The 14,610-nt window shown below is 40.6% G+C and overlaps 1 protein-coding gene across 3 annotated transcripts in view; it reads left to right on the plus strand.

Moving 5' to 3' along the window:
• The window catches only part of GRB10 (growth factor receptor bound protein 10), a 144,131-nt gene that overhangs the window by 51,134 nt on the left and 78,387 nt on the right, over positions 1-14,610 (plus strand). For all 3 annotated transcript variants that reach the window (XM_021546879.3, XM_021546881.3, XM_021546880.3), the window contains exon 3: positions 9,427-9,520. In XM_021546879.3, the coding sequence (XP_021402554.1) occupies positions 9,427-9,520 (94 nt within the window). The remainder of the gene's footprint in view (positions 1-9,426; positions 9,521-14,610) is intronic.

Raw genomic sequence — 14,610 nt, forward strand, 5'->3', positions numbered from 1 at the left:
ACACAACAGTCTGTTCCAATACAAGATCTGATGCTAGGTTATTAATCATGAATAATTACTTTGCCTTAGACTGATAGACTGTGATTTCTGTGGGATTTAAGGGGTATAGAGCAGTCAACTGAAGTGTATAAAATTTTGCCCCATATCTGAGATTCTGAAATGTCTTTTTTTTGTTTGTTTTTGGTAAACCTTGCCTACCAAGAGATGTGTAAAGAGTTAATTCTGTATTGAATTGGGAACAAGTCACCAGAACTACAAATGCCCTTGTCTGAAGTGAGCAGTGAGTTCTGGGACAGATGGCACCATGTAACAGGAGAATGGATCTTTATCTGAGCAGAAAAGTGTGTGTGGTCCAGGTAGTTAGGATCATAGGTTTGATAGCTGGGACAGGCACTTCTAGACCTAGTTAACTATGTATATCTAGCACCAAGGATCACTGTTGGGAAGGAGGGGAAGGGGTACAAAGCACACCCTAAATTTCAGCAATTGAACAAATTGAACAATAGAAAGTAGAGTGATGAGGTCCATGTTGCTAATAATTGAAGCAAGAGAGGATAGCAAAGTAGTCTTGTATGAATTTGTTCAGCACGACACTTGAAATTGGTCAGATTATCAGTTTGAAGACCTGAAGAGCAATTTCATTAGCAGGTGGCAGTTTGCTCACTGACACCCAGTAAATTTTAATGGTCCGTGTGGGCACAGTGGCTCCTTCCCTAAAGGAGGTTTATAATTTTATTGTTTCTGTCAAGGGCTGTGAAGAACCATCTTCACTTGTTGGCCCATTCAGATTCTCAGTTTGAACCTAACAATCACAAAGACAAAAGGGGGATATAGTACTATTGCTGTAAAAAAGAGCAGACCCACATTCAGATGGTGTAAATTCCTTTGTGTTTCATGCTACTTGCATTCCTTTGTTGAGTTTCATCGGTCTTGATGTCTAGGGCTTCTTAGCTATAAGCTTACATCCTCTTAAACATCATTTAGGTTATCTGGCTGTGGTTGCCACTTCCCAAAGCATAGAGATTTGACTATAATTTTCTGAGGAGAATGCACTTGTATGGAAACAGTGGTTCCTTCAACCCATGTGGCATCTTCCCTTCTCTCTTCCCTCCCCTGGTCTGAGACACACAAGTGTGTTGCTGCAGTGCCAGATCCAGAGTCCACCAGCTCATCCTTTCAAGCCCTGAGCCTTCCAAGGTTAATTCAGGGCATCATCAGCCTGTGCTAGGACAGATTGTCCAAGGCATTTTGCAGAACGTCTCCTGTCCATGTGGTAGAAGGATGCTGTCATAACCTGACTCCCAAAGCCAGTGTTCTTGGAAGCAGCTGGCCAGCAGTGCTGCTATAACCAAAGCTGTAGTAGATTAGATGCCAAGTAGAACAGATGAGCTACCTTGTATTTCACAGGTCTGAGCACAGGGAGGCCAGTGTGTTGGAAAGGATCAAATATCCTGTACTTTCTTTTTGTGTTACAGCTTCCCCCAAAATAATAAGATTTTTTTTTTTTCTTTTTAATACAAGCTTAAAGGAAATAATTTTGAAGAAGTTTTCTCAGATTGGACAGGTGTGTTAGCAAGTGTGTGATGCTGGAGTTTTCCATTGCACCAGGGTACAAATATTTATTCCCATTATGTTTCTTTTTGTCCTTCTGATGAAGAAGGAGTATAGTCTGACAGTGCACTTCTGAAACTTGGACAAAACATGGAATGTGACCCTGGTAAGGATTCTTGAAGACTAAAGGTTTTATGAGCAACAGCATATTGTTGTGGGTTGCAGTAGTCCCTTAGATTGTGTGAGCACCATCTAGTATAGTAGTTAACATGTATGAACTTGTGCTTTTGGCTCAATTTAAGTACTGTAGTCTGTTAAAAGTTAGTTTTTTGATACAAGATCTAACTTAAAAGCCTCTTTAAAAACAAAGAGGAATATGACACACTGCTTTAGGTTATATTTTCTCATGGTAAGAAAACTCAATTTTTAAATTGAATTTCTATTGATAAGTATGATTCACTCTCACAAATACCATATTTTTCAGGGACTTCAATGTTTGAGTCAGTATTGACCAAAATCAAAGAGCTTAGAACATGCAGCAAAGGATGTAGCTTTCAACATGTATCTTTGTCAGTAGCAGTCCCTGGCCAGTGAGAGTAACTTGCTTTGGAGGTAAGACTAATTTGCAATTAAGTACAAGCTAGAGATACATGATCAGGTTCTGTGGGCACCAGCAGAAGAAACAAAATGTCCATGTAAACATGCGACTTTCCTATGGATTTCTTTCCATGTGAAGAATTTCCTAATATAAATTTCATTTATTGGTGTTTTATTAGAAATGGAAAGAAACCTAGCTTGTTTTTTTTAAAAAAAAGTTAAAGGATACTTTATCAGTAAGTCAGTACTTCATTTTTCTAAGTACTTTATAGGTGAAGATGCCTCTAAGGAATGATTGCTTTCACTGAGAATTTTGTGCAATTGTTTCTTTTCTGTATTGCAAGACTTTATTTATCTGTAAACTATGTAAACTGTCTCTAATAGCCACAGTGGTTTTAGTCTCATTAAAAATAGAACAGAGCTTTTAGCATTTCTAAGCCTGTCAGTTGGATTCCCTCACTGCTAGCTGATTAAAAGACAGCAACCATGATGCATTGACTTTTCTTCTACCATAATAAATGGCATTCTGATCCAAAAAGGGCACACTGTGGAGTATACTGTCCATTTTCTGTGTGCAGAGTATGGGGAGATGACTTAATTTTTGCAGAAGTGGTTGGTTCTTACTAAGTGAGAATCTAGTGCATCTAGTGAGAGAGTTCTTGCCAAATGTTGGATTCAGGAGTGTTGAAAGCCATGTTAATGCCAATTTTGCAAAGATCAGCCTAGAGAAGCAGAATCTCTAATGTTAGCCTGTGTGCATGCTGTAGAAGTGCATTGCTGGAGCTGTCAGCTAACACTCACTATGCTCACTCCTGCATTACTGGAGAAAAGCCTTTTGGGAGTAAACAGCTGCTACCAGATACTATTGGAGGTTGCTAGCTGTGGTCCAGCTCTTGCTAGACTACATTAATTAATTAATTAATTAATTTCCTGGATGCCAAAGAGACACTGAGAGTTGGGGCAGGGGGTGACAGAAAGAAGCTGGGTGATGTTGCTTTTTGGCTTGCCCTGATAGCAATTGCAATGCAGGCAGTAATACGTCACATAACTAGACTCCTAAAAATAAATCTGAAGCACCTTCAGAAAAATAAGTTTCTGTCTCAGCTATAGCAGTGGCTAATGTAACTGTGTTGGGCTATAGCTTTTATGAAGAAACACTTAAGTGGCTCGGGGCATGCACACTATGAAGTTTCAGTGTTGACAACAGGGTCCAAACCCCCAGGTTTTTTTAGACTTGAAGGTTTTATGATCAGTGAGTTGCTAAAGCCCAGAGGGGGTCAGGAGATAAGTTCCTCCAAGGTCAGACTGACAAGCCTTTTTGCCTTCCCCTGTATCATGGGATGTAATATAATTCCTGTGATTCATTTAACAAATTCTGTGCCACTGCAGAGACATGGACCATGGACGCAGGTCTGTCTTGTCTGTCAGCCTCATTTTCCTTCTCCCTTTGCTAATTCCTGTCTGTTGTAGCTGTTGTATATGTTGCATGGTGGGCTGGTAAGTCTGCTGAGGGTTGTAGGAATGTGTGGATCACAACAGGACTGTGTACCCTGCCAGGTTACCATGTGTTTTCAGTGATTTGTGGCACTGAGGATCGGAGGTGCTGTGGTGTGTAGGGAGGAATGTGCTGCTGCCTTTGCTGCTCCTTTAATCCCGAACTGGCTTGTTTGTTCTTGGTCTCCAGGGTTATTGCTCCCAGTCTTGACAGCCAGTACTGTAAAATCAGAAGAATTCCTGCAGTTAGTGGCTTTGCTACTTCAGGAGAGAAAGCCCAACTTTTGACAAAGCTAAGTGGCTTTATTTTAAGCCCTTGTTTGTACAAGCTCTCTTAGCAATGGGAATGCTAAAATTCTAGGTTCACAGTTACTCTGTTGACTTACTGAGCTTTTCACTTGGCTCTTACCTAGTCAAATGACTATAGTTAAGAGGCAGGAAACCAGGTTACAGGTCTTTAATTATGTAATATGTGGGTTGTCTGAGAATGTGCTTTAAAGTTTTTTGCCTAGTGTGCAAAGCCTGTGTTTTCTTTATTTGTATGACATGTTAAACACCCTGGCAGAAAACAGTAAAACATCCACATGCTGTTTGAGTAAACTTGAAATCGTTTGCAAAGCAGTGACTTTGGGCAAATCCAAGAACCTTGCACTTCCCTCAGGACTCTGAATTGGAACGCATTTCCTCAAACTCTGGAGTGTCAGCTTTCTGAAAATACATTGTACCAAACAGCTGTGTGGTAGGGGACTGTGCTGCTGTGTTTTTAAGAAAGGAGCGTCACATGAATTACTAATCAACTGTGGAGTTTGGATTAGAATTTGAACATTGGTCTGGATGTGTCAGTTGGATTTATTCTTGTAATGCCTGTATGTTTGCCTTCACAGGACTAAGAGTAGAATCAAGTAAGCAGAAACTCTGGATGGCTGTGGATACTATAGGAAAGTTGACTGAGATGAATAGCTGGCTACTCCGCACTTAGCATAATTGAGTCTATTATCCTCTTTGTACTTTTGATGCTTGAAGTAAACCAAAGCTGCAAATTCATGGTATAAAGAATCAGCATAGCTTAAAAAGCAGTGCAGGAAGTTACTTTACATAAATGCAAACGGTCTTTTGTTTAGAAAGTGAAGAGTCTTACTGAAGTGTCCTCAGAAGAAATGCTCTCTAATCTGTTCATTTCCTAAGGAAACTCCAGGGACATGTTAAGAATGACAGTACTGAGACAGATAAAGAAATGTTTGTCTATGTCCTTCTTCTAAGAGCAGCAAGTTGCAGATACAAAGAGAGAGTGTAATTTCTCAAAGTATCCCCTTTCTGCTCCTGAATCCTAGAGTTGTGTCCACTTTTTCATAGGCCTTGGTCTTCACCGCTTCAGTGAATTTTTGTAGTTACTTTTTTTTCTGGGAACCACTTACACTTGAGCACTCTGCAAAAGCTTCCTTGGTCTGTGCTAACATAATGTACTTCATTTTGCTTTACACAAGTTGCCTGAATGGAGTAAAGCTGTGGTGGTTCAAATAATGACACTGCTAATTTTCTCTTTATGCTCAGCTAGTTTTAGGACCTGTTCCTTGGTATGATGAAGGAGGACCGCCAGGTTGGCAGGGAGCTCCTGTTTGGCAGGAGTGCCCTCTCTGCAAACTGAGGCATATCTGCCTTGATAGTCTCCTAAATTGCAATGAGACCATCAGCACGTCTGACTTTACTTTTTGTTTTGTTGGACGGTGTACAAACATCAGAAGTATGTCATGATCTTGATCTGTTGCTGTGGGACTGCTGGCATGAGTACGCGTGACTCTTGCTCAATTGAACCTTTTGTTCAGGGGCACAGCAGTGTGGGTTTGCAGGCAGCTACAGTAAATCCAAAAACAGGGACTGTTGTCTTGGTGGTCTGGACATCCTCAGTCTGGCCATGCTCCCAGGAACTTCTGAGAAGCTGTGCTACCACTTGTAGCCTTTCTTCATCTTGTAAACTTGCAGAGACTGCTGAAATTAGAAGCTGAACCTTCAGGGGATTTCCAGATTTTTTCAGAAAGCTACTCTGTCTCCTTTATGCTAGACCCCTTTCTTTGCAAAGAATGAGGGAGAAGGGAAGTATAAATGCAACTTCATTATTTGTACATTCAAATCTGCCTCCTCCCTTCTCTAAGCACTATTTACCTGTAAGATTACCCTGAATGACTTACTGGATAACCTTTGCAGAAAAAACTAGGATGAGAGAAGCAGCAGTAGGGTGGTAGCAACACACTGGGCTGTCTAATAATGTTGTCTCATACTGATAAATACTCTCCAGAGCTAAACTGCAGATGGGAACAGTGGCACTCGGAGCCAAAGAGGTGATTAAAGAGCACGTGTGCAGACAGCAAAGCTGCTGTAGTATATGTCTGGCTGATTCTCTGATTAAAAGATGAGATTTAATGTTTTCTTAGATAACTGAAATGCTTATCACGCTAGCACAAACAGCAGCAAACATTGTATGTCATGGTTAAGGAGTGCAACTTAAAAGGCTTGGTTATAGATTGAAAAATAAATCTAGATTGTCCTGGTTACTGATACGTAGAGATAACACTGTCTATGAGTGGACTTTGGCTCTTAAGGCGATGCAAGCACGTCACATTTTGTGTCATGCAACATAGGTTTGCAAAAGGACACTGTAATCTGACCTGTAATGATGGTGTGTTTGGCTTTATGAAATGCTAATGCTTTAAAGGACCCTGCTTCAGGTCCTTCTAGCGCTCTCCCTAGTCACTCAATTAAATCATCCTTGGTTGCAGAGGCTGACTGACAGAGAAAGCAGCACATGCAAAAAGTCAGCGAGGGCTAATGCTCAGCTTCTAAAAATACTACAATAGCTGGATGGTACAGTAAGTTAAGTAACATGCTTTAATTTCATATTGAGAGCATTTATTGGAAGAGGAGGGAGAGCTGGGGATTAAACCATGAAGCAAACAAATGACTTGCTTGGAGGCCGCTTTCAGCTGCAGCGGGGGGATGGTGTCGGACCAAAGCAGGTGCCCACCTTGCTGAGGACCACGGCCTCAGCCCTGAGCTGGGGCCCGACAACAAGGCTGCTGGCACAGAGTAATTATATAACTTTATTTCCTGCCCCCCTCCCCTTTCTTCTTTTACCCTTGTTCCAGCATGTGATCTCCCCTGCAGCTGGCCGAGTGCCAGTGTTTGTCTGTGCACAAGGGACACAAACAGATTCTGGAGGGTCATGTGAAACTACCCCTGGCTCTTTAAACCTCACCGCCCTCACCTTTTCCCCTCCGCTGCCCGCATTGCTCTAACAGGTGTGGCTTTGTTTATGCACAGCCTGTCGATGCTTTGCTTTAGCACCTGGGTTTTGCTGGCCCGCAGTGTCCGGAGGAAACCTTTCCCTCCCTGTTTTGCTCAAGCTGCAGCAGAACTCTCTGGATCTTGTGGGCAGGCATCTGCACTGGGCGAAACAGGCAGGGGCATCAGCTTTATAAAGGGCCAGCAGTAATTAGTCACTGTAATCTCTGCTTCTGAAAACTTTGATCTACTTTACCATGGCTTTGGCTTAACTTTGTGAGTAAGGCCTGTGGTTCTCAGCATCTTCTGGTACAAGATGTAAGGTGATCCAGAGAGGGCGTATGCTATTCCTGTAAATTTTTGGCAATTGCTAGTTAAAAAAAAAAGAAAAGTATGCTTTAATTGAAGAGTTACAGCCCTGGAGCCAGGTGAAACCTTGAAATAAGGTCTCTCAGTTAAGTGTGGGAAACCCAAATGTAAAATCATGCATCTTGGCCCCATTTCACCTTTATTACTACCTAGTATTTAATGAATCTTGCCTTCCAGAAGGGACTTTTATATGTTGGGGCAACTGAAAATACATTTAGGTATGTGACAAATAGCTTATAGCTGGTTTTCTTGTTCCAACTTTTATTTCTCTTGGGATGCCCTGTTGCTCTTCCCAGCCAAGAGTCAATCTGTCACTGCATCTCTGCGTTAGACATTGTGACTTCTTCCTGGGAAGTGTAACTAATGCTGCTAAACTGCATCTGTGGTGTTTTAGCTACCCTATAAAAACTGGTCATGTTGAATTTCATGGAGGGGGATGCACAGAGAAAAGCTCTGCGCTGGGGAGGGATGTTCTGCCGAGTTATCCATGCCTGTGATGCTTACCTCTTAGCGTTTGTACTGGCAGCAGTCAGCTTCAGCTTTAAGTTTTGACTGAAACTTTCCTAGATAAGTGTCCCCTACCTGTGTTTCAATAAAGTAAGAGCAAAGACAGTTGTGCTGACAGAAGGTCTGATGTGGTTTGAGTTTGTTTTTTTTATTCCTGAGAAGCAATAACAAAAACTCATGAGATAAACAAGATGCAGCACATGAAACCAACCGCCAGTGTTGTGAAAATCGGTGCAAAGAATGTAAAGACCTATAAGGGGAGATAGCCAGTATGGAGGCAGAAGTTTGAGTAGTCCCAGTTGTATTTGGGATGGATAGATAGATAGATGGATGGATGGATGGATGCATGGATGCCACTTGTATCGTACCATACAGTGTTTATTCATAAAAGCCTTCCTTAGTCATACCACTCTTATCAGTTTCTGTCTTATGAATGCCTGTGGGCTCCTGAACTGATCCCTGATGGTGATGACACTTGAGAGCAGTGCTTGAGTACTTGAATCAAAACTCAAGCATTTGGTGGGGCAGTCTTTCTGATGAAGAGATAATTTATTTCATATACTGTATAACTGTACACAGTACTAGTCCCCAAACACTACATCCATTATGATTTTGAGCATTAGCTTATACTTTGTCAGTGCTGGACTGAGGGATCATGGTTGTGTGTAGTTGAATTGCCGCTTGCTGTGTGCTTGTGTCTGCTCTGCCTTAATTACAATGTCATTTGCCATGAAAGTGGTTCCTGTGTTTTGACATAAAAGCAGGTCATGCCATTGTGTATTTAGCCCACACTTGGGGCAGAGTGGGATCATGTGTATAGTCATGTATATTGCCGTGGCAGCTTATGCTTGGTGATACATCAATACAGTCAACTTTGTGCACTTTTCCATACCCCCCTTAACTGGTGTATGCTAAGGTATGCCAGGTTTGTAACACCATGCACCTGCTCTAAATCTCCTTGTCATTCTTCTAAAATTTGACTTACCTTGCTTTTCCTATTTTCTTGTTTATATTTAAATATTCCTGCTTTCTCCTAGTTATCTTCTTTGCCAAGATCTGTGAGAAACTGTGGTATTTTAGACCTAGCCAAATTCAGTTTATGTTAAAGCTTCATGAAACTTGATCTTGTGAGAATTCCAGTATGAAAAAACAACAGGTTGGCATCCAGAGCTATGGATGTTTATCTAAACTGAACTTCTGATTTCTCTTGAGGTTTAGTAGTTCACTACTGAATCTGTTTCAGTCCAGTTAATTAGTTACAAAGCCCTAAGCCACAGACTTGGAATTAAAGAAAACAAAGCCCCAAGCCTACGCATAATTTGATGCAAGAAGAAACTTTTGTTAAACTAGGAAGTTAATTTACATCACTGTTTCTCTGTTTGAAACACAAACTGGTCTACAGATGAGCCAACAGCACAGTCATAGATTCTGGATCCATGCCACACGTATTAATGTGACAGCCTAGTGTCCGTCCCCCTGTGATCTGTTCCCCCACCTTCTCTGACATTGGTTTCACCTTTCAGAGGCATGGCAGGGTTTTGTTTTGTGTTGGTGGTTGACTCCATGTAATGTAGCTTGCAGGGAGTACAGAATGCCTGGTTTTAATAAGATATTGTGCTCTTCTGTTTTTAGGACAATGTAGATCAGACTTCAGCTCATGGTCGGCGGGATCTGGTGGAACAGGGTTTCCAAGAACCATCTAACCGCATCTCCCTGAACCACCAAGGTAAGGAATAGCATGTGGAAATCCAGGCTTCTCAGGCGAGTGCAGGCATGGTTTTGCCCCCATGGCTGTTTCTCCTCACTGGGGGAAGAAGAAAATGTTCTGGATGGCTGGAGAAGGAGAGCTGAAGAAACTGGGCTTTGTCACTACTGAACTTTGAGCTGTGAGTGAAGGTGATGAAGAACTTGTATGCATCTCAAACCTTGTAGTCCAAGATAGGATTACCATCCTTGGTGATAGGGACATTCTCCTATTTTTATGAGTGGTGAGGAGGAAAATACTGACATTAAATTCAACATTTGCAATGTTAAAGTTGCATTTAAAAAAAATCTTTGGCTACTGTAAGACAAGCTCTGGCTCAATGTTTGCAGGAGGAGAAGAAAAAATCCCCAACATGTTTACTTGCTTTCCATGACAGAAATTAGCTCACTAGATGTTGTAATGTATGTGTAATAGTTTAGCTTCTGTAATTCAACAGGACATTCATAAAAAGCTAAAACAAGTCTCAAAATTCTGTCTTCACTGATTTCTGTCTGTTCAGAGACCTAAAAGACAACAGTTACAATTATTACAGAGACTGTTCAGCTCAGCTTTATTGTTTTAGGTTTGAAATAATTGGTAATAGTGTTCTTTTAAGCAGTGAACCCTCTTACCCTCAGGCTTCCTGATGGTTTAATTTGAAGCCAAATCCTTGAAGGTCATCTTCAGATGCTGTTTCATCAGTGCAACAACTAAGAGGCAGAACAAGACTATTGAAACAAAAAAATTACAAGCATATTACTTAAAATATTTGCCAAATATGACATGCTTAACTTTTCCTTTAAAAATTCAGCTTTTTTTTTTATTTTGTCAAGGGCAGCAAGAGTCAAATTTCATGACTTGTAGATTATCATGACAATTAAAGTTGCACAAACAAGTCCCAGAGTGTAATGAGGATTGTATTTTAACTTGCTCCCCTTTCCATGCTCCAAGTGTTCTGGTGTTTTCTAAACCTTTGCTTTCAATTAAAAAGAGAAGGCAACAGGTTGCAATGTAATCCAGTCTAAAACTTACAATAACACAGGCAGTGTGTAGTGGCATGTTTGCTTGCACAGAATACATTTTAGAAGTTGAATTTTTCATGTGTTTTAGAATTAATAATGTTTGTTATATTATTTTCACCTATGTCGGGATGTCCAAATTGTGGAACAGATCTATACATGTGACTTCTGAAGCTATTTGTAAACATCCCCCTTTAATCAAGGGATCTGGGGGGCGAGAGGGGCGGGAAGCATATCCTGTGTGATCCAGGTTCATGTGTTACAATGCATGTGTCTGCTGATTTTGAAGTTTGAGCTTTTATAGAAGAAATAGGTAATACTCTGGATGGAAGAATGCCAGCTTTGCAGCCTGACATCTTCCCACTTCCTTTTCAGATCCTTCTTTTCCTCTATCAGTATTGTTGTACTGCAAAAGAATCCATACAGTATCACCTGACATGTGTCTCTTTCTCAGCCACGTTGAGACAAATGTTCAAATTAATTTAGGAAACAGCTGTCTTTAAAGAAAATGGTTTGCATATGGGGTACCAATGCCTGTTGCTCAAGCAAGACCCATTTAATGTTTTTCCCCAGTACTTCTTGAAGCAAAGATTGCTAATGCATCCACAATTTGTTTGGGATTTTCCTTCTATATCACCTGACTGATGGTAATCAAATCCACTTTTTCTGCTATAATTCTACTTTTGTTGCTGCAGTAAATACATAGTGCAGTATCAATCTTGATGCTGTTGTGTTAGTGGTCTGGATTAAGAATTGAAACTTGAATGCTTAATGGTGGCCTTTAATGTTGAGCTGGGCTGTAGGAGTTCTGCCTTTTTGCAGTGTTGGAGGGAAGCAAGATCCCTGCTGCTTTGGTACCCTCTTAGAAATGGAAGTTGCCATAAGCGTGATGTTATGTCACGTCTCGAGTGTTTCCTCTGCCCAAGTAGGAGCCTCTGTGCTCTTTTCATAGCATATGAAATAAATATTCTTGTCCAAGAACTTGAATGTACAAGTATTTTTAGAGCTGACATGTATTCTAGAATTCCAGATTAAGGAATAGAACATAGAAAAATACAACATGAAGAGCTTCATCTCGGGGAGTTGTGGCATGGTCTGAACTAGCTCCCATACAGTCATATTAGTCAAATAGTAATTAGGAAGATGAGGTAATTGACATGAAATGGATTTTTACATTCTCTTGCCACTATTTGCTTTGTTTTTATTTAGTCTTATACTAAACTTTGTTATCTATTACTTTCTATTAAAGCCTGGCTGACACTGATACTGGTTTAAAGCTTAAAACAGTAAACCTGTATCCAGAAGCAAGTTGCAGAACCACTGCAAATTAATGTTTGGTGGTATACCTTGATTATGTTGATGAAAAAGATGTTTGGAACAGACTATGGCAGTTTTTTGCTTCCAGCTAAATGCAACATTACTTGCTGACTTAAGCACATGCCTATTAGGAGACCTAAAGCTTTCTGTGACTGGCATGAACAGAAATTGGGAAAGGATTAGAATTGGCTAAAATAATTCCTATGTTAGATGTTCTGTGCCTTTTTCTCTTTAGTGTATTGTGCGTTAAGCACTGCAGCTGAACTTTGAGCAGCCCTAGTTGTTATGTTGTTTTATGTGTGCACTTGCAATTCACACCTGACCACCTTGCTCAGTGAGCGCAGCAGATTTGCCAGCTTCTGTTGAACATTAACTTGTGGTCCTTCGCTTTTCACTGGGAGAGCTTTCGATACAAGCACCTGCAGTTCTGAACCAAGACTGCTTTCCACAGCCAATAAAAATGGTGATTAGCTTCTTCCCAGGCATCTGAATTCCTTTAACACAAACTGGAAAAAGAGCATTCAAGTGGAGACTGAGATAGCCCTGCCAACTGTCCCCGCATGAATAAGCCCTTTCTTGTGAAGGGTATTTCAAGTACGTGTTTCCTGCTGAATTATTGTTTTTACACAAGCAGATGCTTTATAACTCTTCAGCTTCTTCTTTCAAAAGAATATCTTGTAAAGATTGGGGAGCAGAAGATAGTTCAGTAAAGTGAGGAGTCTTTAGAATAGGAAGGTTTCATGTGAAACTAATGTGCAAAATTGAATGCAGATGGAATAGTACTTTTTCCTAGAAATAGTTTAATAACTGCTTTTGTGTAGGTATGCTAATAAATTTGCTTACTTAATAATAAGTATTTTTACATCTAAGCCATTATTTAGTTTATCACTTTTCAATGGTTCTGCTAATTGGGCAAGTAAAAGTACTAAATGCAAGGAGTGTGAACTATAATGTCTTCCCTATATTCTCATAGGATACTACATAAATCAAATGTAATAGGAAAGAACAAGTTGTCTTGCTGAACAATATTAGTATCCACTAATGTAAAGGAATAGATATGCTTCAGATACCTATTATATGTTAGAGAAAGTTAAGAACAGCCAGCCAGAATTTGGCATTTAATAACTAGTAAGTCTAAGTATTTCTGGAACAGTTCTTCCAGAAGCTATAGGAAAGCCTCTAGGCTTGAAGAAGAAAAATGAATGTGTGCAAACTATGTGGCTTTTCTGAAGAGGAAAGGGTAGGAGATGAAGATACAAGCAAGACAATTATTTGCCATCTTCAAAAACACCAAGAGGAAGTGAGAGCATGCTTAGGAGGCAATGACAGATATTGTTCTTTTCAAAATTTTTTCCTTCTCACTTTGCAAAAGATTCAGCAGTTATAAATGTTTAAAATTTTGCAATGACAAGTGTTCTGCAGTGTTAGCCTACAGCACTTGTACGCTGTCCAGTAGTGAGGGGCAGAGCTGAGGACCTGTAGTAGTGATTTTACTTCCAACCCTTCCATTCACACAGGGATGCCATTTAGAGGCTTTCCATAGAGGTGATAGACTACCATTTGTTCTCCCTTGTCCCTTCCCAAAGGCTGCTGCTGCTTCTCCTCCCTCCCCCAAGTATCCTGGCAGTGCAGCTTCTTTCTGTTCCTCTTGGCTGCTCTGTACTGCTGCTGTGTGATGCCACCAAATTTAACCTTGAATGTGTCTCAGTAGCAAGACAAAGCTATCATGTTGCTTTCCCTGTGCTACTGTGGAAGAGCTTTGCTATATGAATTGTGATGGCAAAATGTACTATGCTGCAGAAAACTCTAAGCCCAACAGAGTTTGCTGACTCTTGGACTTTGGGGGTTTTAGCCTGCCCACCATGCCACTGCTGTTTCTCTTCTTACTCCCATACTTCTGGGGTTTTCTTTGCACACTGATGCATATTTTGGAGTTAATTTTTTCTGTTTGTTTTTCTAGCAGGCAGCAAATACTGCCAACTTCAGTCCCAGATGTGAAGTTTATGGGCAATGCTTTTTATTGGTACTTGACATGTACTTTTTGAGATTGCATAGCCACTTCTTATTCAGAATTTTAAAGCCAGGCATAAATAAGGTTATGTTCTGTCACCTTACCTCTTAGAAGTATTAGACATGCAGTGCTTGCACTTTCTGTGTGTATGTACTGATGGGATGATTGTCAGTTTCTGTACAAATGTGTTTTGCCATGGGTCTGTGATGAAAGATTTATTTTCCTTTTATTAATGCATTCACACAAAGTCTCCCTTTCCCAAGGTGCTCTCAACTCTTGCTGGACTTGATGCTTTTTAAAACTGCAGTTTGCAGATGAGCTGAGCTGAACCTTTTGGTACTTCTGGCTCCACAGTCAGGTGGTTCCAGCAGAAGAAAGGAAATGTTGATAAGGTTTCAGCTAACAGCTGTCCTTTCTCAACAGCCTTTGGTATTTCTTGGTTGGTGGTGGTAGGAAGTCTTGCTGGTAGTGAGACGATGAACAAGCTTTGGTTGTGGATTGAGTGGGCATTAGATTTCCTGACTGTATGTACAGACCACTTGGCTCCCAGTGAAACCAGTGAGATTCAGGGCATCTTCCAAAACTTGTGTCATATTGCAGTCAACTCTTGAGGTGGATGCTGTCCTGTACCTTGCTGGCTAGTCATTAATACATTAATTTTTAGAGAGACAGTAAATGTCAGCATAATGAAAACTTCCCTTCCAGCACACTGGAACAGTTCTGTG

This window comes from Lonchura striata, chromosome 1 (genome assembly GCF_046129695.1).
Source record: "Lonchura striata isolate bLonStr1 chromosome 1, bLonStr1.mat, whole genome shotgun sequence".
Classification (NCBI taxonomy): domain Eukaryota; kingdom Metazoa; phylum Chordata; class Aves; order Passeriformes; family Estrildidae; genus Lonchura; species Lonchura striata.